Here is a 27,650-nt window from a genome sequence, read left to right on the forward strand (position 1 = left end):
TTGTATGGAAACCAATTTGACAATAATTTTCATATATTGATAAATAAATAAATAAATAAATAAATAAATAAATAAATAAATAGCTAGCAAATACAGCACCAGGGTGGCTCAGTTGGTTAAGCGTCTGACTTTGGCTCAGGTCATGATCTTGTGATTCGTGAGTTTAGCCCCCCATCAGGCTCTCTGCTGTCAGCAAGGAACTCACTTTGGATCCTCTGTCCCCCTGTCTCTCTGCTCCTCCCCTGCTCACTCTCTCAAAATAAATAAATAAACTTAAAAAAATAAAAAGCAAATACAGTATAGAGTATACATATTATATATACAAAAACTGCTTAGAAAAAATGGATAGAAGATGAATCCAGAGGCACCTGGGTGACTCAGAGCGTCTGACTCTTGGTTTCGGCTCAGGTCATGATCTCATGGTTTCTTGAGTTCGAGCCCCACGTCAGGCTCTGTGCTGACAGCATGGAGCCTAATTGGGATCCTCTGTCTCCCTCTCTCTCTGCCTCTCCCCCCAGTCACACTGTCTCTGTTTCAAAATAAATAAACGTCCCCACTGGAAGTAATATGCATCCAACATGTTAGAAGTTATCTCCAAGCAGAGGGATTATGAATGATTTTTTTTTTTTTACCTTTTTCTAAGTCTTTTCTGTATTTTCTAAATTTTCTTTTTTTTTTTTTAATTTTTTTTTCAACGTTTATTTATTTTTGGGACAGAGAGAGACAGAGCATGAACGGGGGAGGGGCAGAGAGAGAGGGAGACACAGAATCTGAAACAGGCTCCAGGCTCTGAGCCATCAGCCCAGAGCCCAACGCGGGGCTCGAACTCACGGACCGCGAGATTGTGACCTGGCTGAAGTCGGACGCCCAACCGACTGTGCCACCCAGGCGCCCCTAAATTTTCAACAATGAACACATATGATTTCATCAATATTATCTGAGAACTACATGTTGATGTACATAAGTACAACTATAAACAAATAGTGATGGTGTCTGCATTGGGGGATGAAGCTAGCAGAGGCCAGGCCAAGGGGGTCCTTTCTTGCTGAGGTGGGAGACTTCCAGAAGTAGTTAAGGGACTTGAGGAAATCTCAGGAAGGCATGTTTCCAGGACCATTCTATTGTGGATCTGTTCACAGTAACCTAAATTAGCCTCTGGCCTGAGTTAAAGCTTTGGCACTTGGAATGTAGGACTACAGCCTGGCTAAGATGGCTGGCTGCCCCTCCACCTCAGCTCTGTCACTCCTTGATTCTATTGATGGTTTTCACATCTTTCCCACCCAGAGGGCCCTGGAACGCAGAATCAAGGAAAGTAGACCACAGATTCAATCTCTCTGCCCCTGTCTTTTATATGCCATCCCAAGCATGGTATGTATGAGTAGGACTCATTTTGGAACATGTCAGAAAACGATGGAAAGAAAATTTTTAAAGGCAGAGCGTCTTAATTCTTCCATCCTATTAGGGTTTAAGCGAAAAATTAAAAGAACAACTATGTGAAAAATTAAAAGAACGAACTAGAGCATACATGTGTCCAGGAGTTTGGAGGAGCCTGATACTTAGTTACTGCTTTGTAAACTGGGGATAGACTCTGTTGACTATTAAGAAGCAATGCTTATGGGCATCTAGTGCCATCTGGTGGTAAATTCTTAGAAACAGCTTTTTTTTATTCCTTAGAGTATTTCATTTCACCTTAAGAGAGCCCAATAACATTAATATATGGGAAATGAATGAGGGGAGTGAACAGAAAACAGTGGTAATGGGAACCGCTGAACAGCATAAAAATGCAAATACTTTAAAACAAATTCACTAGAAATTAGTTCTCAAAGCATAGTCCCCAGATCAGTGGAATCAGCATTGCCTGAGAGCTCATTAGAAATGCAAATTATCAGGCCCCCCTTCAAACTTAGGGAGTTAGAGATGAAGTGGTTAGGGCCAAGCAATTTGTGTTGTAACAAGACTTCCAGGTGAGTCTGCTCCTGCATTCCTAAAACTGAAAACTGTAGCGTTAAACAAGTCAGGTAGCTCTTCCTGATTAAAATCCCACCTCTGTGTCCCCACAGGTCAACTAACAATCCTAAGAAGGGACAAGTAAGCAGAGACCTCTCCCTACCTTGCAGTGATGAGTGGGAGCTCCTGGCCACACCCTGCCAACCAAAAGCTTACGTTGTACACCGGAGGGGATCCCACCACAGAGAGCGACTCCACCAGATTCCCACCTGGGCAAGCTGTTCCAGAATCTGCTTGGGAAACTAGAGACCAATGATGTGATCGTTAGCAAGCAACTCAAGATGGAAGGCCCAGTGTGTGGGAGATCCCAACTGCAGATGCTGAGTTACTTAGGTCTCAACACACATTTAAAGCAGAGGTTCCTACCTATCTGCCACCATGAAAAGCAAAGGAAAAGTAGGTAGAAGGAGTCAGTTCATACAAAAGGAAAATATAAGGGCATGGTTTAGGGAGACAAAAACGAATTCCATAGCAAAGTTTGATAAGCCCCAACCCAGACAAACATCCCTCCCTAGGCTGTTGGAGGCACCCACACAGAGATAACCCATCATCGTGTGGACTGCTACCCTTTCCTTCTTCCCTTTCCAAGGCCACTGGCAACTCCAGGAATGTACAGCTAATCTTCTTCAGGAACACTGAGCACACAGACACATACTGGAGGTATGTGAGTGTTCCTCAACAGCATGAGTCAGCACGTGTGCAGAAAAAGTGCAAGCTGTGAAACAGACTACTGTTAAAATCCTGATTTTGTACTTCCATTTGGCTAAATATAGTGTCTCTGTCTCCTCTGTAAAGTGGGAATCGCAATACATCAGTCTGCATGGCAGGGAGAGTTTAGTGAGGTGGCAGAATTTAAGTGACCAGCACAATCTATTTTAATATCCTCTTCCCCTGGGTAAAGGATATCTTCTCCCCCAAGACTGTACAATGGAGACAATGGACAGTGTAAAGGCAACATCTTGACATGCCCCATGCTTATTTAGCACAACATCAGGCACACAGTAGGTGCTCAATAAATGTTTATTTGCTCAGCAGGGTATAGAGTCATTGAAGGCTTGGCTCTGGTTTCCAGATTGCAATCTCCCCCATACCCCAGCTGCATGATTTGGGACAAGATACTCAAACCCTCTTAGTTTTGGTTTCCTCATCTATAGAGTGGAGATAATAGGACCACTTCACAGGGTTCTGAGATCTAAATGAGAAGTAAATGGTAGCCACCGCTAGATAAAAGCAACTTTCACAGAGAAGATTAGGTGAGAGAATATAAAGTATTAAGTATGAATATTGGGCCCAATTGTATAGAGTTCATCTTGCCTTTAAATAATCCTCAAAGCAAAGTCATCACCAGCAGGGAACCTAGACAAAGTGGGAAAGAGGCAGTTTTACCCAAGCCACCCTGCCCTTCCTGCCTCCCTCTTCACCTCTCCCCTAGATGGTTCTACATACTGGAGCATCTGATGGTTAAAGGTGGGGGCAGTGAGAAGGTGCTATGGATCCTGGGCTTCCCCTTGGGAGCAGGGAAAGAGTATCATCTAGTTCTGAGTTTCCCAGCCGGTGGGTTCAAGCACATGAAATATTGATCCCCTCAGCACTCTGGGAATCTAGATGGCATTTAGGGGGTCACCAGGCCCCAGCCAGTTGCCTTAGGCCCCAAGAAATTCAAGTAATTATCCCAGCACACTGTGTAAATATTGTCATCGTCTAAATGTGCCATAACATGAACAGCGTTTGAAATAACTCAATCTGATCCAGATGCCCCAAAAGCACTTAAAACAATGAAACAGGTAAGAGAATTCTGAGGGGTGCCTGGGTGGCTCAGTCAGTTGAGCATCTGACTCTTGATTTTGGCTCAGGTCATGATCTCTTGGTTGTGGAATCGAGCCCTGCATCGGGCCTCACATTGTACATTGGGCCTGCTTGAGATTCTCATTCTCTCTCTCTCTCTCTCTCTCTCTCTCTCTTTCTCTCTCTCTCTCCGCCCCCCCCCCCTTATGTCCCTGCCTTGCTCTCTCAAAAAAAAAAAAAAACCATAGAATTTTGAGGAGTATCATAAAGTGATGAGATTTCAGGGCTGAAAGTGAGTCCTCTTGCCACCCACCCCCAAACTCTTCTGCTCTCAGCTCTGCAGTTTTCAGGCAAAAGACTAAAAAAGAGAAAAGGGAAAGTGAGCAAAAGTTGGAAGCCTGGGAGCTCCACCAGCCTCAGTCAGACCCCTGATGAGCTCTTGGTCCCCAAGACTCGTGGACAAGCATGGCCAAGGGAGGTTACTGTGCCTAGGGGACCTCAAGGGGGATTTGATAGAGGAAAGGGCCAGCCAGGCCTGAGCTCTGAATGGTAAGTGGGAGGAATCTGGATGGGCAGAAAGCAAGACAAGCCTGTTCTCATGATGACAGTTACTCTCTCCCTTTATCTGAGTCTGCCTTGAAGGCATAAATGAGACCTTTAGCCCATTTATAGGGCAAGATATTACCTTGTTCCTTCCAGCACTTTGCATGACAGATATTAATTCATGGGGAGGTGGAGAAATTCTGCTGGACTAATAATAGTAATAATAACTGCTTTTATTATTGAGCACTTACCATGATCTAGGACCAGTAATGACTTCATTACATTATACTTCAGTTAGCTTTCACAGTAATTCCATAAGATAGGGCCCTGATTGTGCCCATTTTACAGATGAGGAAACCAAGTCTTAGCATAAAAGTGGTAAAATTGGGGTAAGAGCACAGAAGCAAGAGCAAGCATTGGATAAATAGTAAAAAAAAAAAAAAAAAAAAAAGGAATTAGCTAAAGAGATATAGGCAACAAAGATGCACAATCCCAAACCCATCGTCTTTCTAGAACCAAGGCAGACAAGATGGGAAATCACGTGTTCTCTCTGCATTAAGAGAAGACCAGTCCCCAGCAGAAAAGTTTGAGGTTGGCATTTGACAGGCCCATTGACAAAAGCAGATTGAATGCTCACCTGTTACATTTGTGTCCGCAATAATAATTTCATCCACATAGAACCCACTCGTCTCCAGAGGGAGGAGGTCAATCTGATGAACCAACACAGAGGAGTTTGCCAGAGGCAGCTGGGAATACTCAGGGTGATGCACACAAGACTCCCAGAGGTCAATGCAAGTGAACTGCCAGCTGAAAAACAAGACCACAGGCGAAATGAACCTCTCTGTGTGCACCTGAGACCCTTTTCTGAAGAACCCAAGTTCACAGACCTGGGGGCCTGGGGACTGTGCAGCCAGGAGAGACACCCTAAGAAGCCCTGCACCCAAACAGTCCTGTGTGCCCCAGGTACAAGCCTCCTGTCCAAGACAGGCTCGGCTCAGCCTGTGATATCACACAAGTGAGGCACACTTCAAGGCAATCGTTTGTTCATGACACTCAATGTCAGCATTTTCAAATTACAGTATAATTAGGTATCTTAGGCAGGTATATGTTAGGCTATAACCTCAGAGAAGACTAACATTCCTGGACACACTCAGGTTTAAAGCCACCCACAAAACCCATAAGAGTTATATGGAAAGAACACTGAATCAAGGGATCAAAGATGCATGAGTTTTATTCCAGAGTCTTTGCTTACTCGCTGTACGAATCTTAGTGACTCCCAAATTCTCTGGGTCCCAATTTTTCTCATCTGTAATTTCAAGCAATGGTCTCTGAAATCTCTTCTAGGAGCACCTGGGTGGCTCGGTCAGTTAAGCGTCTGACTCTTGGTTTTGGCTTAGGTCATGATCTCACAGTTTGTGAGTTTGAGCCCCATGTCAGGCTCTGCACTGACTGCTTGGGATTCTCTCTCTCCCTCTCGCCCTCTCTCTCTCTGCCACTCCCCTGCCCACTTGCTCTCTCTCTCTCAAAATAAACAAACATATAAAATAATAAAGTAAAATAAAATCTTATCAAATAAAAATCTCTCTTCCAGATATGTTCTATGATTCTATCCCTATGAAAAGTGTCAGAGCACTTCTAAAACGTATCCTATTCCTAACAATTAACCACTCTTAAACCTCTTAGTCAAATAAAATGAATTTGGAAGCCCTAGTTAGTATCTGAGGCCCAAGGGGCACCTGGGTGGCTCATTCAGTTAAGCCTCCGACTGCGACTCAAGTCCTGATCTCACTGTTGGTGAGTTCAAGCTCCACACCAGACTCGCTGCTGACAGCACAGAGCCTGGAGCCTGCTTTGGATTCTGTGTCTCCCTCATTCTCTGCCCCTCCACCACAAATGCTCCCTCACTTTCAACAATAAACAAACATTGAAAAAAAATTTTTTTTAACATCCAAGGCCCAAATTAAGAGATCGTTAGTACCTCACGTGGACCACTGTCCCCCAGAGAGCTAATGATCCCAGCTGGAAGAATTCCCACCACACCTCCCCACAGATTCACTACCTGTTGGGACTGGTCACTACGAGACTCCAGTCACAGGTGGCGTTCTTCTTAACAAAGTTTTGAAAGTCAGTTGTGAAAACCACAGTCACCTTCAGGATGTTAGTCGTGTGGCCTCTGTATGCAATGCACAACTATGGACACCAAATAAGCACATGAGTTCTGTTAGTGCAAGAAGCAGCCATTCAAGCAATGAGTAATGAAGGGGGTCCACCTCCCTAGAAGCCTGCCTCGTGTTGTGAGAGAGCCATCCCAGGTCCTCTACTCCCGAAGTTTACTAGTCTCATTAAAAAAAGACATAATCAGAATAAATTGTTATTTATTCCACAGAGAGTTATTAAATGCCTACCACTGGGCTAGGAAGTTCGGATTTTAGAGTATCTCCATGAGAAAAACCCCCTATTCTGACCAGTTACCTATGCAACCTTGAGCAAGTCACTTACCCTCTCTGAGCTTCAGTTCCTTAACTCTAACTCACTGGCATCCTTGGTTTCTGAGTTCAATAAAATTGCCCCGAGGAGACTTTATAGCAAGATTTTTCCACTGTTGATCTTTTGGACTGGATAATTCCTTTCTGTGAGGGGACTGTCCTGTGCACTGTGGGATGTTTAGTGACATCCCTAGAAACTAGCCACTGCATGCCAGTAGCACTTCCCCAGGTGTGACAACCAAAAATGTCTCCGTAATTGCCAGCCTTTCCCAAGGAGGCAAAATTGCCCCTTTGGGAGCCTCTACTGTAGAGGAGAAGCCAAAAGATGCCCATCTAGTCCCAGCTCCCACTGAAACTGATCAGAGATGGAGTTTCATTTTATTTATTTTGAGAGAGAACATGTGTGCAATTGGGAGAGGTGCAGAGAAAGAGGGGAGAGAGAGAATCCCAAGCAGGCTCTGCACTGTCAGCACAGAGCCTGACATGGGTCTCGAACCCATGGACCATGAGATCATGACCTGAGCCGAAATCAAGAGTCAGACTCAACTGACTGAGCCGCCCAGGTGCCTCTCGGAGACGGAATTTTGATGAGTATTGGAGAATGATATGATTTCAGGGATGAAAGAGAATCCTCTTCCCACCCACCCCCAGGTACTGCCATGAGTTCAGCCACCCCCTTGGGCTCACTCAGGGGCCCAAAGAGCAAACAAGCTGCACTCTTTCACGAAAGATGGCAGCGCTTGACACAAGGGATTGAAGTTATTCAAGAAGTGTGCTGGTCAATCCATCAGTAAACAAATAACTATAAATAACAGTAACTAGCATTAACTAGGACCTAACCACTGCATACATTGGTAGGTTATATCATGCAACCTTCAACACAATTCTAGATCTTACCACTACCCATTTTACAGAGGAGTAAACTAAAATAAGACACTAGGACATATAGGGGGGTAGAATCAAAATTCAAAACCAGATAGTCTGGAGGTGTCTGCGTGGCTCAGTTGGTTAAGTGTCCAACTTCAGCTCAGGTCATGATCTCATGGTTTGTGGGTTCCAGCCCCACATCAGGCTCTGTACTGACAGCTCAGAGCCTGGAGCCTGCTAAGGATTCTGTGTCATCTCCTCTCTCCGCCCCTCCCCTACTCACGTTCTGTCTCTCTCTCTCTCAAAAATAAATAAACATTTTAAATTAAATAAAATATAAAAATTTAATTAATAAATTAAATAAAATTAATTAATTAAATAAAAATTAAATTAATATTTAAATAAAAATTATTTAATATTCAAATAAAATTTAATATTTAATTTAATTTAATATTTAAATAAATATTTAAATAAAAATTAAAAAATTATAAAATAAAACAAAATAGTTTGACTACAGAGTCTGCACTCCTGCCTAGTGAGCAAAGAAAATACTGGAGCTTATAAAAACGTCCATAGGTCTCACAGCTAAGACAAAGGCATCTAACTAATAAGAACCAGAAGTATCTGTTCACCACTTGAAACAGCAGCTAAGAAACCTGGAACCTCAGCCCAAAATGCCTTGGGCAAATCATGGCAATCACTCTTTCATGCTCCTGCTTCACCAATCTCAATGCCAGAGAAAAATGCCAACCCCTCCCTACCCACTTCACCTGGCATCCTGATGGCCGCTACTTACATGTGTGTACCGATCTAGCCAGTAGCCTTTCTGGGCAGCTGGGGGTGTTAGGACAACGTGTCGAGGCTGGTGGAGGCTGAATCTCCCACAGTAGGGCTCTGTCGCACTGGTGAGGTCCCCCTCAAAGCTGGAACCTTCTGGACCTGGATGCAGATAAAATAGGAAGACAGGCATAAATGTTGAATAAGACAGCTTCTTGACATGTGTAGAGGGATTGAGTTATGAGTGCACCATGACAGCAGCCCTTCAGCCCTCGGGTGAGCTGGGCCAGGCTTGGGCTTAAAGGCTCCTGCTGATAAGAACCCCATTCTGCCTGCCACAGAGCATCAAACATCCATTACCATTTTCTGTATGTACCATGACATGAAAAACTGTTGAGAAGCAAAGAGACAAGGAATGCTGACTGGAATTTAGTTCACCTTAGCATTTTAAAAACATGTTCTCACATTTTTAGAATTTGCTAAGATGACTATTTCATGTAACAATGTCTTAATTTGGATACAATTTGGGGCGCCTGGGTGGTTCAGTCAGTTAAGCATCTGACTCTGTTTCAGCTCGGATCATGACCTCATGGTTTTGTGAGTTTGAGCCCCATATTGAGCTCTGCGCTGACAATGTGGAGCCTGCTTGGGATTCTTTCTCTCTCTCTCCATCTCTGGCCCTTCCCTGCTCACACTGTCTCTGTCTCTCTCAAAAATAAACAAAAAATTTTTTTGAATGAAATAAGATATGCCGTTTTAGGGATTTTGTTCCCACATGCATGGTTTGCCTTCCCCCACTGTATGGAATGGGTAGTACTGAGCTCTACCTGACAGCTCACCGCGAATGCCTTCTCTTTCTCTGGCACCCACACCAAGGAGCTTCCTCCCACGTGTGTAATCACTCTCTTGGCCACTCAGGGTCCAAATCCACTTTCCATATCTTTTCTTGACTCTGGTGGCAGGAACTGAAGATTGTTCCCATTTTACAGAATAAAGAGAGAAGACCACGGTAGAGAAGAGGATCTGCATTTGTCAAGCCAAGGATAGCGCATACCTTGTTCAAATCCAAGCCAGAGTAGGATGTTGGCCGAAAGGGGTTCCAGTTGGCATTTGACTGCAAGTAACTTCTCAATAGCTACTTGAATCTGTTTAAAAAAAAAAAAAAACTATCAAGGGGAGCCTAGGTGGCTCAGTTCGTTAAGCATCTGACTTCGGCTCAGGTCATGAACTCGCAGTTTGTGAGTTCAAGCCCCATGTCAGGCTCTGTGCTGACAGCTCAGGGCCTGGAGCCTGCTTCAGATTCTACGTCTCCCCCTCTTTCCGCCCCTCCCCCACTCATGCTCTGTCTCTCTCAAAAATAAGTAAACATTAAAAAAAAAGTTTTTTTAAAACTGTCAAGAGTTTATACAGTGGGGATAAAGACACCCACCCCCAGTTCCCCCACCCGTCATTATTGAAAGAAGTTTCCCACCTGATGGGCTGTGGCATTTTCAGGGACTGGCTGGCTAGAGACATTGTCCCACGTAAGGAAGAAGTTCCTTCTGCCAGACAGAGTCAGCATCTAAAATGTCAAGAGTGACAAGACTGAATGACATATGCTAATCAAGCCAGAGAAACTCAGGATATATCTCCTCCACTTGCTATCTCCTTTTATTTATAATTTAAATTTTGTCTAAACTCACTATCACCTAGAGCTATCTAGGGACCAAGTGTCATCACCGAGTGGAAACGTTCCCGTGTCTATCCCTCTGTTCATCCGTTCCCCTTCTTTTCTGTAGGGTGCCAGACTTAAATGTTCCCACTGAATGGCCTCCTTTCAGCCCTTCTCACCCATCACTCTTTCCAGGGGGTGGCCTGGTGGGCAAGAGCAGCCACATGGCACACCACACTCTCTCAGATGCTTATTCAGTCTCTGCTTTGCTGCTAGCATGTTCCCTGACAGGCACGTTATACTTTTATTATGAAGTAAGATCTATCCTCTTACATCACTTGCTCTTTTCTACTTCACTCTGTGGTTATTTGTGTACATGTTTTACTATTAGACTGTAAGCTTCAAAAGCAGAGTCCATATTGACTCATCTTTGTACACCAAAAAGTGAATTGAAAGTACACTGAGATAGTTCAACAAAAATATGGGGCACATCTGAGAGACCTGAAAACCTTGACCTTTGCAAAGTCGATGTAGAAAACACCATCTTTCCCTATGGGTAAATAGGGCCTGAATCTGTAAAAGCAATGGGATCTTGTGTGGGTACACATATGTGCATGCCTACACAAGTGTGTATGTTTGGAGGACCGTATCTCTACACTGGGGAAAACATTTCCAAAAGAGGACTTACCTGGAAACTTGACCATGAGTAAAGTTATATTCATAATAAGACTTTGCGTTTTCTTCTTAGATGTCTTCACAACCCCTATTGGATAGATATCCTATCTCATGGGGAGCAGAGTTATCATTATATCTCAAGTCTCCTGGCTCCCAGCTAGTGATCCTTCCACTAGACAAGACTATGGTCCTTCCAGAGTTCAGCCCCTGACTCTAACCCCACAGGACAAGGAAGAGACACAAACCTGGATTTCTGGAAGTCTCTGGGCACGAATTCGGATCTGATGCTTCTCCCGGAGGTAAGTGCTAACCACAGCAGGGTTCAGCCAGGTGTTGTGGATCTGGACACCAATTCTCATTCCCGTGCTGGGGACTCTCCCATAATGCTCTGCTTCCAGGTAGTACCTGGTGCCACCAACCAGCTCTAATTTGGGAGTCTTCCGCTGCCAGGTCCCTTCATTCCCATGATGCTCCCAGGCATCAAACCAGTCAGCAGTGCCCACGCTGATGGAGGCCACTTTCACCTGTGGCACAATAAGCATGTCACTATCAGAACTATGAAGCTTATGAGCATTTTTTTTCTCAATTAGCAAATGTCTGGACAGCTACAAATAGGGTCTTCGGAATGGCCTGCTTTTCCAACAAGTTAGCTCAGTCACACTGATGTCTGTGGTTGTATACGATCCTCCACTCCCCCCTCTGTCTATCAAACTGTATTCAGATGAGGCTGGATGGGCCATGTATAGAGCAGAGAGAGCCAACCTGGAAACCTGGCTTTACATGATACTATGGACAAAATAGTTCTAAGCCATTTGAGAAACCTAGAAGGACTTGACCACATGAGAATCTATGATGTTTCTCTAGACAATCAGCAAAGCAATTTCATAGAAGCATGTTAATAATTTGAGGGAGAAATGTGGTTCTTTGTCAATGGCACTATTGAATTTTGGCTTTTTGTTAGAAGCAGTTTTTGAGAGAGAGAAAGCAAGCATGAGCAGAGGAGGGGCAGACGGAGGGAGAGAGAGAGAAGGAGAGAGAAAGAGAAAGAGAGAGAGAGAGAGGGAGGGAGAGGGAATCTTTTAAGTGGTTCCATGCCCAGTGCAGAGCCCAACACAGGGCTCGATCTCACGAACTGTGAGATCATTACCTGAACTGAAATCAAGAGTTGGACACAGCCGACTCAGCCACCCAGGCACCCCAAGCACTTTTTCTTATTCTTCAAAGCTGATCAGGGAATTCCTAAAGAAGACTGGCTACATCTCTACCCAAAAATCAGTGCAAAAGGCACAAGTTTTAGAATCAGACAGATAGGAGTTTGAGCCCTAAATATGCCTCTTATGACCCAAGTGACCCTGGATTGACCACTTCCAAACCTCAATTTCCTTATCTGGAAAATGGAGATAAATATACTCAGCTCACAGAGATGCTGTGAAGATTAGAGACAAGGTATATAAAATGCAGCTTAATGCCTGGCTTCGAGTAAGTGCTTAATGAATGTGCCAACACATTCAACCAAATTCATTTTCAACAATTAAAATCATATCAATTAGGTCTCAATTTTTTTAAATTAACAACAAATAAGCCCATTCCCTCCACAAAACAAAACATTAAAATCCCTGGTTGCTTAGTGGCATGTTACAACTATTAGTAGAATATGAGAGCTTTAGTATTTTTTTTTTTTTTAAGAATGAAAGACTGGGGACAAGAAAAAGGAAATAAGAGGAAGGTGAATACCTTGGTCCTTGGGTCCTCTGACTGACTGAGGTACAGGGAAGCTTGATCATCAGCCTGGACCCAGAAAGTGTAATTATTGGTCTCTGGAGCCACAAAGAATCCACTGAGCCGTGCTCTGGAAAGCAGAGAAACACAGAGAAGTGAGAGCAACCAATGCCTGAATCACTGACCCGACAAGTGGGTGCCCTTGTACGTTATTTTTCTTTATGGTGATGAGGAAGAAACACGGGACTCTTGTGCCACAGGAGTGGCCAGAGTACTCTGTAAACAGCTATTCCTGTGGCACCTGCTAATCATTCTCTCAACACATCTCTTCGCAGTGGCCATGACTACCTTCACAGTCATGTACCTTTGGGAAAGTTGCAGCCGCAGCACGGGACTGTCTGGAGGCTTACCATTTACTAACAGCTAGTGGATTGTAGGGGCTCAATCAATAGAAATATTATTCTTATTATTAGAAATAAAGAGATCACCAATAAGAATTTGCTCTGACTTGTTCCAGAACCTTGGTTTCTTGTCTCCTACTCCAACATATCATACTTCATGAGGTATATTAGATCACTCCTCTGGCTAAAGTCAGCCATTAGCTGCATCACATGTGTGCATATGCATAGCTGTAAGTGGCAATCACAAATTAGCAAATGTGTTTCCTGTTGAATAATATTACTTGACTTGTGGACAACACTTTGCAGTTCTTTATGAAGGGGGTAAAGTGATAGGCTTAAAATAACCCCAAATAATGTTAAGAAAAGCTTCTATTTTATCTCCCTCATGGTGGACATCAAGGTCATAGAAGCAGGTGTTTATTTGAGGTTTCACAGACTGGTGGCTCTCTTTAAAATATATTCCTATGGGGGCGCCTGGGTGGCGCAGTCGGTTAAGCGTCCGACTTCAGCCAGGTCACGATCTCGCGGTCTGTGAGTTCGAGCCCCGCGTCGGGCTCTGGGCTGATGGCTCAGAGCCTGGAGCCTGTTTCCGATTCTGTGTCTCCCTCTCTCTCTGCCCCTCCCCCGTTCATGCTCTGTCTCTCACTGTCCCAAAAATAAATAAACGTTGAAAAAAAAAAAATAAATAAATAAATAATAAAAAATAAATGGCCTTTAAAAAAAATAATAATAAATAAAATAAAATAAAATAAAATAAAATAAAATAAAATAAAATAATATTCCTGTGGGTGAAGAAGGATATGTGCATAATGAAGCATGGTAGACTTTTGGAGAAATCACAAGACTTGAAATCAGAAAAAATCAGAGCTTAGTTCTGCTACTTGATAATTGTATATAATATTAGATAATTTTCTAACATTAGAAAAGCACTTTACCTATCAGGGACTATAGTTCCTCATCTGCAAACTAGACCTATAAATACATCTTCAGTTGTGGCATCTCATGAACTAACTTGTCTTCAAAGGCCTAGAGCATAGTAATAAGTCAATATATATCAGTTGAACTGAATAAAATCAGGAGACACACTGGATACACTGAGGAATGTCAGGACATGCTGTCTTGCCTTGCTCTGTTGGCTGAATGTGCACATGACAAGGCTGGTCATTCCTCAAGATAATGACCTTGCTCTCAACCTTCTATTCTTGGTGTTGTTAATGTTTGTTTATTTTTGAGAGAGAGAGAGAGACAAAGATACAGAGACAGAGCATAAGCAGGAAAGGGGCAGAGAGAGAGAGGGAGACAGACTCTGAAGCAGGCTCCAGGCTCTGAGCTGTCAGCACAGAGCCCGATGCAGGACTCAAACTCACAAGCCGTGAGATCATGACCTGAGCCAAAGTCAGACGCTTAACCGACTGAGCCACCCAGGTTCCCCTCGACCTTCTAAACCTCTTTGAACACAATGTTGTGTTTAATGTAGGTTATCAGTAAATAATTTTTAATTGTTTGAAGGTCTACTAATTAAATGTTATCTCACAAAAAGAGGGCAGATTTGCCCTGAGTTTACCAGAAACCTCAATACCTACAGAGAGTATTTTTCTAATTAAATATTATGGCCCACAGAGAAAAGTCCACTAAATGTGTCAACAATTCCAAATTAACAGACATAACCTACAACTTTGAAGAAGGTTGCAGGCAATTTTATGAAACATAAATGTTTAATGTTTAAGATAAACTTGTGACCTTAGTAGTAGAGACAGATATGGCTAAGTAATAATCAAACTATCTCAATAAATACCAAGAATATTTTCTGAAAATCATTTTGAAAATAACTGCTTTAAAGGTCCATAAATATAATAATTTATCAATTAATTAATATGCCAATTTTTTAATTTAAAATTTTTGAATTGTAAAGAAATGAAGGACAAAGAGAATGGAAAGAGTTACTCTGATTTGTGGCTCCTCCAAATGGCAGTTAAAGAGACACTCCATGCAGGAGGTACATACAGTCAAATGTTCTTTTGTATTTTGAGGTGGTCTCTCTCCTTAACACTCCCCCACACACTGAATACAGCTGAAAGGTTTTCCTTGGAACATTACTGATGATTCTCAGAAACCATGATAAAGATGTATCATTGCATGCCACAAGGGACCACAACAATTGCCACTTTAAAACTATGCATTGGTGGTTAAATACCCAGTTAGTAAGGCCTCTGGGACAAGAGACTATTCTGTTCACAGATTTTCTTCCCTACTTGGCTTCTTCAAGGTCTGAGATTCCCTGAACAGGGAACAAAGTCTTTCATTCCACAACTGAGTTGAAATTTAAAATGGCCAAATCCTTGGAGGAAGGCACAGAATGGCTGGAATTCACATTCAGGGGTCATGACCAACCTCTTTGAGAGGAGGTTTGGAAAGAGAAGAAATCCATCACACTGTCAAGGATCCATCCCTCTGTATGTACACTGAGAGCACACTAAGGAAACAGTGTGTCTAAGCAATTCTCAACTTTTTATATTTTTAAGACCACTTTAGGAAACTACACATTTCAGCCAGGTCCTCAAAGTGATTAAAAATATTCACAGCAACGCTAACAGGAATACCATAATCACATTGCCGTCACTGCTACAGAAAACAATGCCCATAATAGCTTCCCCTGCTATTCACCAGCCACTGGGTTGACCTTTGGCACTGAGTAGTTGTTCCAGCAGACATGCTTGCTTTCCAGCCTTTGCTCCCTCATATGACCAGAAAGCATATGCTTGCTTCCTTCTTTGGCATCAGCCAGATGTTGGTTTCATGTCTTAGCCACGTACCTACAGCAAGTTTTATGGTGCTCTCATCCAAGTACCCTGGCTTACCCAGATTAATGTTCCAATTACTAGTCATATCCAAAGCAGACTATAAACTGACTTGTAGAAAATATAAATTTTACCTATTGATCAAAATTCAGCATGTACCTAAAAAGGCTTGTGCTATACCAGCATGACCAACACTAGTTGAGAATATTGATCAAACTGTTGTTGAGTTGGTGGGTGTTAGAGTTTTTCCCCTGGAAACCTCATTGCTTACCTATCTCCTGGTCTCACCTAGGTTAGTAAAGACACTTTTGATATAAACTCCCACTTTTCCTACAGCATACCTGAAGGGTTGCCCTTCTTTTGACCAAAATCCAAATGGAGAACTGGCATTAGGGACAATCTGCCACCAGTACCCAGAAGTGGCTGCAGTCAGATCCAAGCCCTCAGCAGCATCTCCAACTTCAAAAAGCAGCCCTCGATTGCCTGTAAGACAAGTATACCTCAGAAACATCAGAGGACCTTCATCCTCCATTTGGGGAAATACTTTACCTCAGATAACACAGTGAAGATGATCCAGCTACTATCTACAGAGGTGAGTCAACTGAGACCCAGATGTTGCAGTCATGTGAGAGGTTCTATAGATAACACAAATGTTCCACAAAGCAGAAAATATTGCTTGGTGTAGGATTTAGCCTCTTGGAAAGATACGCTTGATAAAAAGCAATGATAAAAAAAATATTGGGAAATATTTTCAAGGGACCAGAGACAAGTAGGGAGTCTTTTCTAATGAGAGCGTCAAGGAAAGAGAAACCAGTCCTGTGGAGAATTGACAGAGCAAACAAATGCTGTGATGGAGTACAGAAGGACAACATGAACTTGGGCTCTGACTTATCTTGTTCAGGAGAGAGTTTCAGTATTTTAAGGTCTAGTTCAACCTGGGAACACTATTCCCTACAACCCTTTGTTCCCAGAAAATTGGCAATCCTTAAATTTTTTCACGTAACGGCCCCAATTTGTGGACTCACACATGGAACAAATTACATGCCGTACAGCTATGATGTGATATTTTTAATGATATTTTACTTACTAATTTGTGTTTTATATTAAGCAAACTCTGACACCAGAGGTACACGTACAATCAATATTGCATACTAACTTGGACTGCGGGTGCCACTATGGAATCATACATGTGTGGATTCAGATTCCAGCTTTGCCACTTACTAGACCTGTGGCTTTGAGCAAGCAAACTGCTTAATGCCTTCATTCTCTGAGCATCAAAATGGGGTCAATAATAGAGATAACGCACTAAAGACTAAGGGAGATTGAGTTATACGTCAATTGTATCTCAATAAACCTGGGGGGAGGGGGAATGAGTCAATTTGACAATTCTGGCAAAAAAAAAAAGACTTAGGGAGTCTAAACTATATACACAAAGAGCCTGAAATATGGTAAGTATTCAATAAAGGATAGCTGCGGTAATTATTATTATTTTAAACTACTACTGTTGTTCCCTGTTAAATCCAACAAAAAAAGGAAGTAGAAAAGGAACAAGCAGAAAAATAAGAGCGTATTTAATCTACTGCTTGGATTTGTGGATAACTGTTGTGATGTCTGCCTTGTGCATGGAAAGATGTTCTGGGCAACCCTGGCCTCCACTCAGGAGACCAGCTGCACCACCACCACCATCTTGGCTGTAACAGCCAGTTGTTGCCAAATGTGCCCTGGGGACCATTGAGAACCACTGCTTTACGCAGTAATTTGCCCTACTTTCATAGAGGAAACTTCAAAAGGTCTTCATAAAGGACGTTAACTCCCAAGAACAGCTGCATTCAGCTAATTATCCTACCACTACCCAAGCAGCTAAAGCACTGAACGAGGGGAGAGCTCTCTATTTCCTGACAGGAAACACACATTCTCTCCAGCACTTGCTTCACTAGTTTTGTTCCCTTGGATGGGAGCTCTCCTTGAGTAAAAACTGCAGATCTGGGACCTGAAGAATGCTCAAGCCAAAGCTTTTGCATGCATTTTCACACTCGAATGGCCTTTCTTTAGAAAGGTTTCTCCCCCTGCTGGGTTACTTTCCCTGTACTTTCCGAACTTCTGGAGTTGAGCTCACTCTCTGTGGTTTCACCATGAAGTCAGCCCCTTATGGGGCAGGTAAGGAATAGAGACGTACAGCCTGTGGTTCCAAGCTACATAACACACCAACCACCCTTAGTCCCTAACTACGCCTGAGCTTGCAGTTCTAACGCTCACCAGAAAAGTGTTCCAATGGTGCACTTTTAAGCCGCAGCCCTGAGGCGGAAGCTTTACACAGAAAGGAACAAGTAGAACCTGCCACCTTGCCTCCCCCATTTCTGCCCACTTCAGGCATAAACTTGAGGCAAAGGCATGATACATTACTACTTTTCAAAGAAGCAGACAGTCACCCACAGGGAAGAAGAAACAGCATTTAAATGCACCCCACTCTGCCCCACTCTCTGGCCTTGTCTAGTGCTGTTGTTATGGGCACAGGAGAGGACACTCTAATGCTCTGGTCTTCTTAGCCAATGGGCTCACAGCTGACCACAGTATGGAGCAAGGCAGCTTTGGGGTTTCCACCAGTAGCTACAGCAATGTCTTGATTGCAGTTATATTTTTTCTTTTTTAATTTTTTTAACATTTATTTACTTTTGAGAGACAGAGCATGAGTGGAGGATGGGCAGAGAGAGAGGGAGAATCCAAAGCAGGCTCCAGGCTCTGAGCTGTCAACACAGAGCCTGACATGGGGCTCGAACTCATGGACCGAACCATGAGATTATGACCTGAGCTGAAGTTGGATGTTTAACCGACTGAACCACCCAGGTGCCCCTTTTGCAGTTATACTTTATGCATCAGGTCTCCCCTGAACCCCACTGGCCATTTGGTTGGGGCCAGAAGTGCAGGGTCACTAAACATCGGAACAAAGCCAAGAAGCTCTCTGAAAGGAAAGTCCTCACAGTGGTATCACAGGCCCAGAGCTCACTGAGCTAACCAGTCAAACGGCTGAGAAAGCAAACACTTATTTCCACTTCCCGGCCCCTCCTGGTGGTAACTAGAGGCCATTGTACAACATCCTTACCTGCCTGAGGAGCAGTGAGTCTTGCACCTTTTCCTGGAGCCCTAGTGGTGCACTCAATCTTCCTGGGAGACACATGTCTAATATCACACGGAATGCCTGGGGAGAATTTTTTTAATTAGATAAATGGAGAGAGAGAGAGAGGTATATAGGTGTGAGGCTGGACAACATGACCATCCTGAAGTAGACAAGCTCCTATTCTAAGGTAATGAACTGGATGTGAGTAATATAGCAAAAGTTGTCCCCACCAAGTGAAGGAGGCCAGGAAAGGGAGAGTGTAAGGCAACGGGGCATAGGGCAGCTTCCAGTAATTAAAAAGAAAACAAGGCAATGCAGTGCCATTCACTGAGAATGCACAAGCCTCGGCTGAGTGTGGGAGAGTAAAGGTGACGTGAGATTGTGAGGATGTTTTCCTGCATCCTTGGTGTCACCAGCCAGAAGAGCCTCCCACCTGGCAGAATAAAAGGTTCTAGATGGGTACCACAAAAGGATTTCCCAAGATGGAATTCCAGAAGAATCTGCATAGCAAATGCCTGCCCAATCCAGTTTATCAAGAGGACTAAGGAGAAGGGTGGGGAGAGGGGTGGCCTTTCAGTAGAAGTGGACCTTTCTGAAGACACAGCTCTACCTTTCCCTTCTCTTCATTCCCAGGATGAGGACACCCGAGGGAATTACCCATGAATTTTTTTAATTTTTATTTTTTATTTAAATCCAACTTAGTTAACATATAGTGTAATAATGATTTCAGGAATAGAATTTAGTGATTCATCACTTACTTATAATACCCAGTGTTCATCCCAACAAGCGTCTTCCTTAATGCCCAGCGCCCATTTAGCCCATCCCCCCCACCCCCCATCCCTCCAGCAACGCTCAGTTTGTTCTGTATTCAAGAGTCTCTTATGGTTTGTCTCCTTCTCTGTTTTTATCATATTTTTCTTTCCTTCCCCAATGTTCATCTGTTTTGTTTCTTAAATTCCACTTATGAGTGAAATCATATGATATTTGTCCTTCTCTGACTTGTGTCACTTAGCATAATACCCTCCAGTTCCATCCACGTTGTTGCAAATGGCAGGATTTCATTATTTTTCATTGCCAAGTAATATTCCATGGTGTGTGTGTATTTATATACAACATCTTCTTTATCCACTCATCAGTCGATGGACATTTGACTTTCTTCCATAACTTGGCTATTGTTGATAGTGCTGCTATAAACATTGGGGTGCATTGCCCCTACAAATCAGCATTTTTGTATCCTTTGGATAAATACCTAGTAATGCAATTGCTGGGTTGTAGGGTAGTTTTATTTTTAATTTTTTGAGGAACCTCTATACTGTTTTCCAGAGTGACTGCACCAGTTTGGGAATTGCTGTAAATTAGGAGTATGTCCATAGACTGTCCCTACAGGACTACAATCCCACCTAGTCTCAAACAAACAGATAAAATACCTGAGGGCAGGATGGCATAATGAGTCAGAAGAGGCAAAAATTTCTTCTCCCCACTCACTGCATGCCATAAAAGACACATAATCTCCTACAGCATTTAAACTATGAACTATTTTCAGCCATTCTAACTTAGTTACCTGCAATGGTAACCCGGGCAGGATTGTCAAAGAAGTCTCCCGTAATTATAATGTCTGTTTTTCCCCCAAGGCTCCCAGATTCTGGAAACACAGATAGTATTTCTGCAAAAGAAAAAAAAAGTAAGCTTCTGAACATAGAATATAGAATGTGACCCAGATAATATAATAGAAGGCTATCACTAATGTATTCCTTACTTTAACTTTCTAAGACCAGCAATAGTTGGAATTTTTTCTAGTAATAGTCACTTAAAATGCATATAATAAGGACTTACCTATAACAATATGTATAATACATATAATACAGGATCAATATTTCAAAGGAAGGGGAGATGCAGTCACTCATGCTAATAGCAGAAATTCTTACATACCATGATGCTTTCTTAGGAAACCTGTCACCAGATCTCAAGTATTCAGTTCACAAGTCACAGAACAGTAGGTTTTATGTTATGGAGGAATCGGCTTTGGATGCACCAGGCCAAGCCTTGGTTCACCTGTTTGCATTTGCAGTTTGCTCCAAGCAAAAGAATGAATTGCACCATCTTCAGGAGCCCTGCCCTCCTTCCATCCCACATGCTCTTCTCCCTGTGTACACTCACCACCTCAAACATGTTTTTCCATGCTGCCTCCTGACTGCTTCAAAATCCCACTGTCATATGCCACATATCCCCCAGAATGTAAGATTTTCTGGTCCTTTCCTCTCCTATGATCCAAACTTGACCATTCTAAGCTCTATTCCCTCAAGGGGAAACAGGAGTTGTCTTCTCCAACAAACTGAAGACACAAAGAAGCTAATTATGAATGGTTATGGGTTTTATTGGGGCATTTCTTATATAAGCTCCTGCCTATGAAATAGTATAATTATGACATGCTGGGCTAGCACAATTAGAGAGAGTACATGAAAGTGCAGAGGGGAGGATTAGGAATAGAGCTAGGGTCTATGGAATAGAAAGAAATTTCTAGAAGTGATTCCTGAGCTGAATCTTAAAGTGTGAATTAAAACTGGCCAAGTGAAGGAAAGAAATAAGGCAAAGGATGTTTAAATAAAGCAAACGATAGCCTCTGTGGAGAGAGGCTTCATTTAAGGTCCATTTCCGTGTTGCTAGAATGGGAAAGACAGAACAGGAGGAGCAGATGAGGAAGAGACCAGAGGCTGGTACCATTTCCTATTGAGAGTGGGAAGCCTTTAGAGGGTGGTAAGGGAGACGAATCAGATGTGTGGTGTAGAGAATGGTGGTGGTGATGTAGAACATGGATCTTTAGGGGACAGAGAACAGATCGGGGCACCTTGGAACCATTGTGGCATGCCAGGCAAAAGATGATGGGATTCTGAATTGAGGTAGTGATTGTAGAGATAGAATGGATACATCATATTTAAGAAATTGATAAGGGGTCTAATTGCAATAAGTAATCTAAAACCTTATCAAGAAATTGATGGGAGGTAAAACCAGCAGAAACTGGTGACTGAGTCGATTAGAGAAGAGAGAGGGGAGGAAAATCGTAGATGAATCCCAAGACTCTTGCTCATTTACTTCTTTCAACAGCTTTTGGAGTTAGAAGGACAAACACCACTTTGTCCACTTTATAGATATTTAATTACAGCTCAGAAAGCTAAATGACTTAACCAAAATCATCAAGTAAACAAATGAATGCCAGCCCTTGGGGAGCTCAGCCCAGTGTCCTTTATAATAGTCCATATTCCCTCTCCCATAGCCTCCTCAGCTATAGGAAAGTTCTAGGGGGCGCCTGGGTAGCTCAGGCGGTTAAGTGTCCAACTTCAGCTCAGGTCATGATCTTGTGGTTCGTGGGTTAGAGCCCTGTGTCAGGCTCTGTGCTGACAGCTCAGAGCCTGGAGCCTACTTCAGATCCTGTGTCTCCCTCTCTCTCTCTCTCTGCCCCTCCCCCATTTGCACTCTGTCTCTCAAAAATAAACATTAAAAAAATAGTTCTGGCCTGGAGTTCTCATCCCAAGAAGACATCAGTACTGGAAATATGAAATAGCTATGTGATTAGAGATTCCTGTCAGCCTATCTGGCTGGTTCAACAGTGTTAGGCAAATTCACCAGGAATCTTGGGGTCAGGTGGCCAGGAGAATGGACGTCCCATCATAAATTGTTTACGTGCATAAGATTTCGAATTGAATCTGTATTTTTCTGGCACTGGGACCTTTGGTTACTTTGTCCTTCTGGGTCTGTTTCTTCATCTGTAAAATGAGCCTAGTACTGTCTCATAGTGGAATTAATATTGAGAGTGCATGTACTCAAACCACTCAATAAGGGCCAGCCAGTAAGTTGCTTCTTCAAACTCACTCCCAAAGAGACTAGCTATACTGGTTAAAGAAAATAAAGGAGGGGCGCCTGGATGACTCAGTGAGTTGAGCATCCAACTGTTGATTTCGGCTCAGGTCATGATCCCAGGGTCATGGGATTGAGCCTTCCATCGGACTCCACCCTGAGCATGGAGCTTGCTTGGGATTCTCTCTCTCTCCCTCTTTTCCCACCTCTCTAAAATAAAAACATTTTTTTTTAATTTTTAAAAGATGTTAAATAAAAGGCAGAGATCAAAATTCAGATTTTGCAGAATTATCCTATCTAGAGAGTAAACAGCATTTGCCCCTTGACCTATGAAATTTCTTTCACTTTTGGCAAAGGTTGATCTTATTGCCCCTGGAATTTGCACCTACTTCACATACATATCTTCAGTGGCTTTGGGATTGTCTTCAACACTGAAGTCTAAGTACTCTTCTTTAGTGACCAACCCTCTACTACTGAATTGCATTCACAATTTCATGCAAGTTTCCAATTTCAACATTCATTTTTTTTAGTATGGAGGTTTGCTCATCTGATAGCAACACTGTAGTCTAGCATCAATATCAGCAAGTCATAAGTTGTTGGATGAATACTCAATTGTAGTTTAGCATCAATATCAGCAAGTCATAAGTTATTGGATGAATACTCAAGGTGAGGTGTTAAAGTAACTGAAAAGATGCACTTTTGTACTTTTCAGTGCCATCGCTCTTCCATCATTTCTCAGAACATACAACAAGGATGACTTCCTTTCTTTCATTCAGTTTATATCCACAAACTTTGCATAGAAGTCCATGATCGACCCTCTTTTAATATGGCAACCACATGTGACACTCACACAAGCAACTTATTCTCATCCAAAGCCAAAGGGTCTTCCATCATTGTGGGGACAGCCTCAGGTGTTCATGGTCATAGAGAAATGGACAGGAAAAAGGGAAGGAGGATTCTACATTCAGAGAGGTGTGAGGGAAGCAGTGAGGAGGACAGGGAGAAGGAAAATTGTACCTGAATATGTCTGGTACAGGAAAAGCTCCTGTTTAGCACTGACCAGCCATGCATTCTTGTGTACCATGGACCTTCCAAGACAAAGTTTTGTTTTAGGTGAAAAAAATCATTTGAGATTGCATTTTTTAAATTGGCTGCCTAAAATGAAGATCAAGGGCCAACCTCTTCTGATCTTTATAACAGTTTAGAAGCCAGTTCCTTTTGACAAATAGAGAATGATACCGATGAGGCAATGTATGTTTTGCGATTTAGAAAATTTTTGTATGACAATGATTATACCTACTTCACAGGGTCTCAAGCATTAAATGGAATGATGATGTGAAAGGTCCTGGTAAAGAGTTGGCCTACAGTAGATATGCAATAGATATTAGGGTTATTCCTTCATAAATTCGAGAGAAAGAGAAAGCCTCCATATCTGGGGCTATGTTACTGCAGGTAATTATGTCACTATCACCACAATGAGATTAATATTAGCTAGATAGCATACTTTTAAAGAAAATCCCTGACAAATTATATAGTGTCAGAACATTAGGTAAGGCATGCAGGAATCATTCAGAATCATAATTTCCTCTCCAAAGCTCTATGAAATTGGACCCTTTCCATCTTGAAGAAGGCATTTGCTAGACAACGCATTTCATGGAACTATGTTCTGTTTTAAATTTACAGTATTATGAGATTACTTTTTACTTAAGACCTAATTCCCAAAATTTTGTGCCATCATCCCATTGAAACATCTACAGTACCTCAAGACACAATTATATTCACCTAAGTAAAAGAAACCAAGCAGGTTTCATTATACTAATCTGTCTGTTTGGAATTTTCCATTATAAAGGGTTCAAAAAAGTAAGCAAAACAAGAAAGAGATGGATAATACAAAATGATAATAAATCTGCTTATTCCTCATTACTTACTTTCCTTTGTTAAATACTGAGAAACTAACATTCTGGGAGCCTGTAACAAAAAGAAAGACATTAACACAAGAGTCTGCATGTATCATCTGGGCCAGGCCATTGCTACCCTAAACCCAAGGACTCCAGATATCACCAAGTGATTGCCCAAACCCGTGATTTCATTAAGAGTGCCCAGAACAAACACCTCCCAGATTTAGCACCATCAGTGTTGACTTCCAACAATAAAAGGATAAATGTAGTAGCGTAAAGCAGATAAGAATTACAGCAGTCTCACAGTTCGACTAAACATGGGAAGTCTGGCTCTACTGGTTAACAGTTACAATTTTCTCACCTATAAAGTAAAAGTAATTCTACCAACTTCACCAATCCACTTATTGTGAGGATTAAATTAGCCTTTTAAGGAGTTCTCAATACATGGTAATTACTCTTTTCATGCTTGTGAGAAGCATTCTTGAAACAGTATTTTTCTGATACAGAAAAAGAAACAGAGAAGACTTTAAACTTATGCCACTTCCTGAACGGACCAATGTAGTTGCCTTCCACACGGCACTGCAGGGTCCCAAAACCATGGTCTTCCTGAAGAGGATAGCTAGAGAGAGAACCAAAACCTGAGGTGAGAATTATCAGACAACTCAGAAGTTCTGATCTTTAGCCAGGAAAGTAAAAAATAAAAGGTGAGTTGGCCAGCAAAAATTGGTAAATACTTAAGGCATAATGAGTTCATGGGAGCAAACACTAGAACAGTACTAACTAGAGTTCTTGTTGATACATATGCTATCAGGCAAGCATGCAGTGCGAGAGACAAAATTTAACTTGCTCCCAACCTCTTTTCAGACCTCTCCATTCTTTCCAAAACCTTTACAACAAGGAGAGAAAAACCCTTAAAAAATAAAAAAATCTATTATTGGGGCTCCTGGGCGGCTCAGTAGGTTAAGTGTCCAACTTCAGCTCAAGTCATGATTTCACAGCTCATGAGATGGAGCCCAAGTAGGGCTCTGCACTGGGTGTGAAGCCTGCATAAGATTCTCTCACTCCCTCTCCCTCTACCACTCCCATGCTCACATTCTCTCATGGTCGGTCTCTCTCTCTCTCTCTCTCTCTCTCTCTGTCTGTCTCTCAAAAAAAAAAAAAAAAGGTGTGTGTGTGTGTGTGTGTGTGTGTGTGTGAGAGAGAGAGAGACAGAGAGAGACAGAGAGAAACCCACATGGAAGAACCTAAAAGCATGTATGTAGGCAGGAAAGACACTCACCAGCTTCCTGTCTGCCTGTTTACAAGAGAGCAGGCTGTGACCCAGTTGTCTCCTTGAGCTTCCAAGATCAATGGACTGGATAAAAAAAATGGGGTAAAAAAGACATGAGACAATAGTGTAAGACTCTCAGTAAAAATTCCTAGCAAAACTCAGAGGAAACACTGTTATGAGCATTCTTCTCTGGATTTATGGGGCATCACTGAGGGTGGCCAAAGCCTGTCCCCTGAGGAGATGTTGAATCAACTCTCAGTCTGAAGATAAGCAATGCATAGCACTGTTTCATGGTCCACACCTTCACACTGCAGAAAGAGCATTTCCCTTTTCCCCCAAAATCCTCATCATACCCACATTGGCTATATTGAGTCTACATAGAACTACTGTGGAGTCGATGCCTCCATTCCCCTTTTCAATGTTATATCCCTGACCAAGGCTGACATGGGACCAAGCAGTGAATGTGGCATATTATTAAGGATGTACTTGGGGCTTGTATCCTCCACAGAAAGAGTCATTTCCTTTCAAGACGAGTTCACCACTACTTAATGCCAAAAATGTAGATCTGGAGAGTAGCCAGATCATGTTCTCCTCACCTAGGGCAGAATCACAGAGATGGAACAGAAGACGATACCCCCATCCTTTCTAGGAGTACAAGAAAAACCAGACACAAGTATATAGAATCCACTCAGCTACAGTAAGACTCGGTTTCTTCTACCTTATCAAGCCTGGCTATAACTACTTCAGATATTGCAAAATCACAGTTGCTTAAAGCCTCCCCGAAACACAACTTCAACACATTGCCTCTTGTTCCCTTCCTTCCCTAGCACGCATGATTTAATAGTACCACTTTCCATTTTAAAGTGTCTGGCCATCCTCATTATTCCCAGAAAACAGTAGAATTCAGTGGCTCTCAGTGCCTTCTTCCATGTTTTCCTCTGATCACACTAACAGAATTCCTAAATGCACAAATGGATACCAACCCAAGAAGGAAGTTACAATGGTCTTTGGGGTTCACATGTCATTTTACCAAAAAAAGAAAAAAAGAATCATTTCAGTCTGAGAAACAAGGGAGAGAAGGGGAAGAATCGAAAAAGAAAACCCACAGATGCAGTTACAGCACAATTCACGCTGAGCCCAGAGTGACTAGTTGTCAGTAAATAAATGGACCAACTTAATCGACCAGTTGCAATTACATTAACAAAGTTTGCTGAAGCCCAACTCACCAGGGACCATAAACTGCAAAGAAAACAGCAATTCTGTGCCAACTGCTCACAATTTATTGCTATCGGGGAAGCTGGTCTGAGGAAGCAATCCAGCATGTTTGTAACTCGTTGAACACAGAAACTAACACACGCTTACCTATCAATGTACTCCACATCGCAATCAAAGGTTTCTGGTCTTCCAGTGATAATCCAACCATACACATGTATTAGTTCTCCTGTTTTAAGAAGATTTTTGAAATGTAACACACTTCGCTCATACTGTAAATTATAACATAAGCAATTTATTTTTGGTACCATCTATTTAATACAGCCAAACTGGACATGACTCAGAATATTAATGCTTTTTTACAAACTGTACAACAGGAAAGGAGTCTCAAGTATGATCCAGTGATCAATATTACACATTAAAAGGTCTAAAATAACTAATTATTGCAATCACAGAGTCAATCAGCTATGTACAGAACACAAAAGCAAGAACAGGTCTTCCCCACAGTTCTATGAAGTATGAGGCTTTCGGGAGGAAGGGCCAGTTTCCACACACTGACTTGTTGTACCCTCTTGGCTGTGTGTAGATCATCAC

The 27,650-nt window shown here is 42.4% G+C and overlaps 1 protein-coding gene across 2 annotated transcripts in view; it reads right to left on the reverse strand.

Annotated features, from left to right (window-relative positions):
* The window catches only part of PKHD1 (PKHD1 ciliary IPT domain containing fibrocystin/polyductin), a 494,443-nt gene that overhangs the window by 441,633 nt on the left and 25,160 nt on the right, over positions 1-27,650 (reverse strand). For both annotated transcript variants that reach the window (XM_045498517.1, XM_045498518.1), the window contains exons 7-22: positions 27,207-27,285; positions 25,854-25,928; positions 25,129-25,193; positions 24,605-24,644; positions 23,694-23,764; positions 20,386-20,487; positions 18,810-18,905; positions 16,051-16,192; positions 12,526-12,640; positions 11,037-11,315; positions 9,937-10,026; positions 9,520-9,610; positions 8,485-8,627; positions 6,395-6,525; positions 4,973-5,142; positions 2,111-2,249 (exon numbers count right to left, since the gene is read on the reverse strand). In XM_045498517.1, the coding sequence (XP_045354473.1) occupies positions 2,111-2,249; positions 4,973-5,142; positions 6,395-6,525; positions 8,485-8,627; positions 9,520-9,610; positions 9,937-10,026; positions 11,037-11,315; positions 12,526-12,640; positions 16,051-16,192; positions 18,810-18,905; positions 20,386-20,487; positions 23,694-23,764; positions 24,605-24,644; positions 25,129-25,193; positions 25,854-25,928; positions 27,207-27,285 (1,828 nt within the window). The remainder of the gene's footprint in view (positions 1-2,110; positions 2,250-4,972; positions 5,143-6,394; positions 6,526-8,484; positions 8,628-9,519; positions 9,611-9,936; positions 10,027-11,036; positions 11,316-12,525; positions 12,641-16,050; positions 16,193-18,809; positions 18,906-20,385; positions 20,488-23,693; positions 23,765-24,604; positions 24,645-25,128; positions 25,194-25,853; positions 25,929-27,206; positions 27,286-27,650) is intronic.

This window comes from Leopardus geoffroyi, chromosome B2 (assembly GCF_018350155.1).
Source record: "Leopardus geoffroyi isolate Oge1 chromosome B2, O.geoffroyi_Oge1_pat1.0, whole genome shotgun sequence".
Lineage (NCBI taxonomy): Eukaryota > Metazoa > Chordata > Mammalia > Carnivora > Felidae > Leopardus > Leopardus geoffroyi.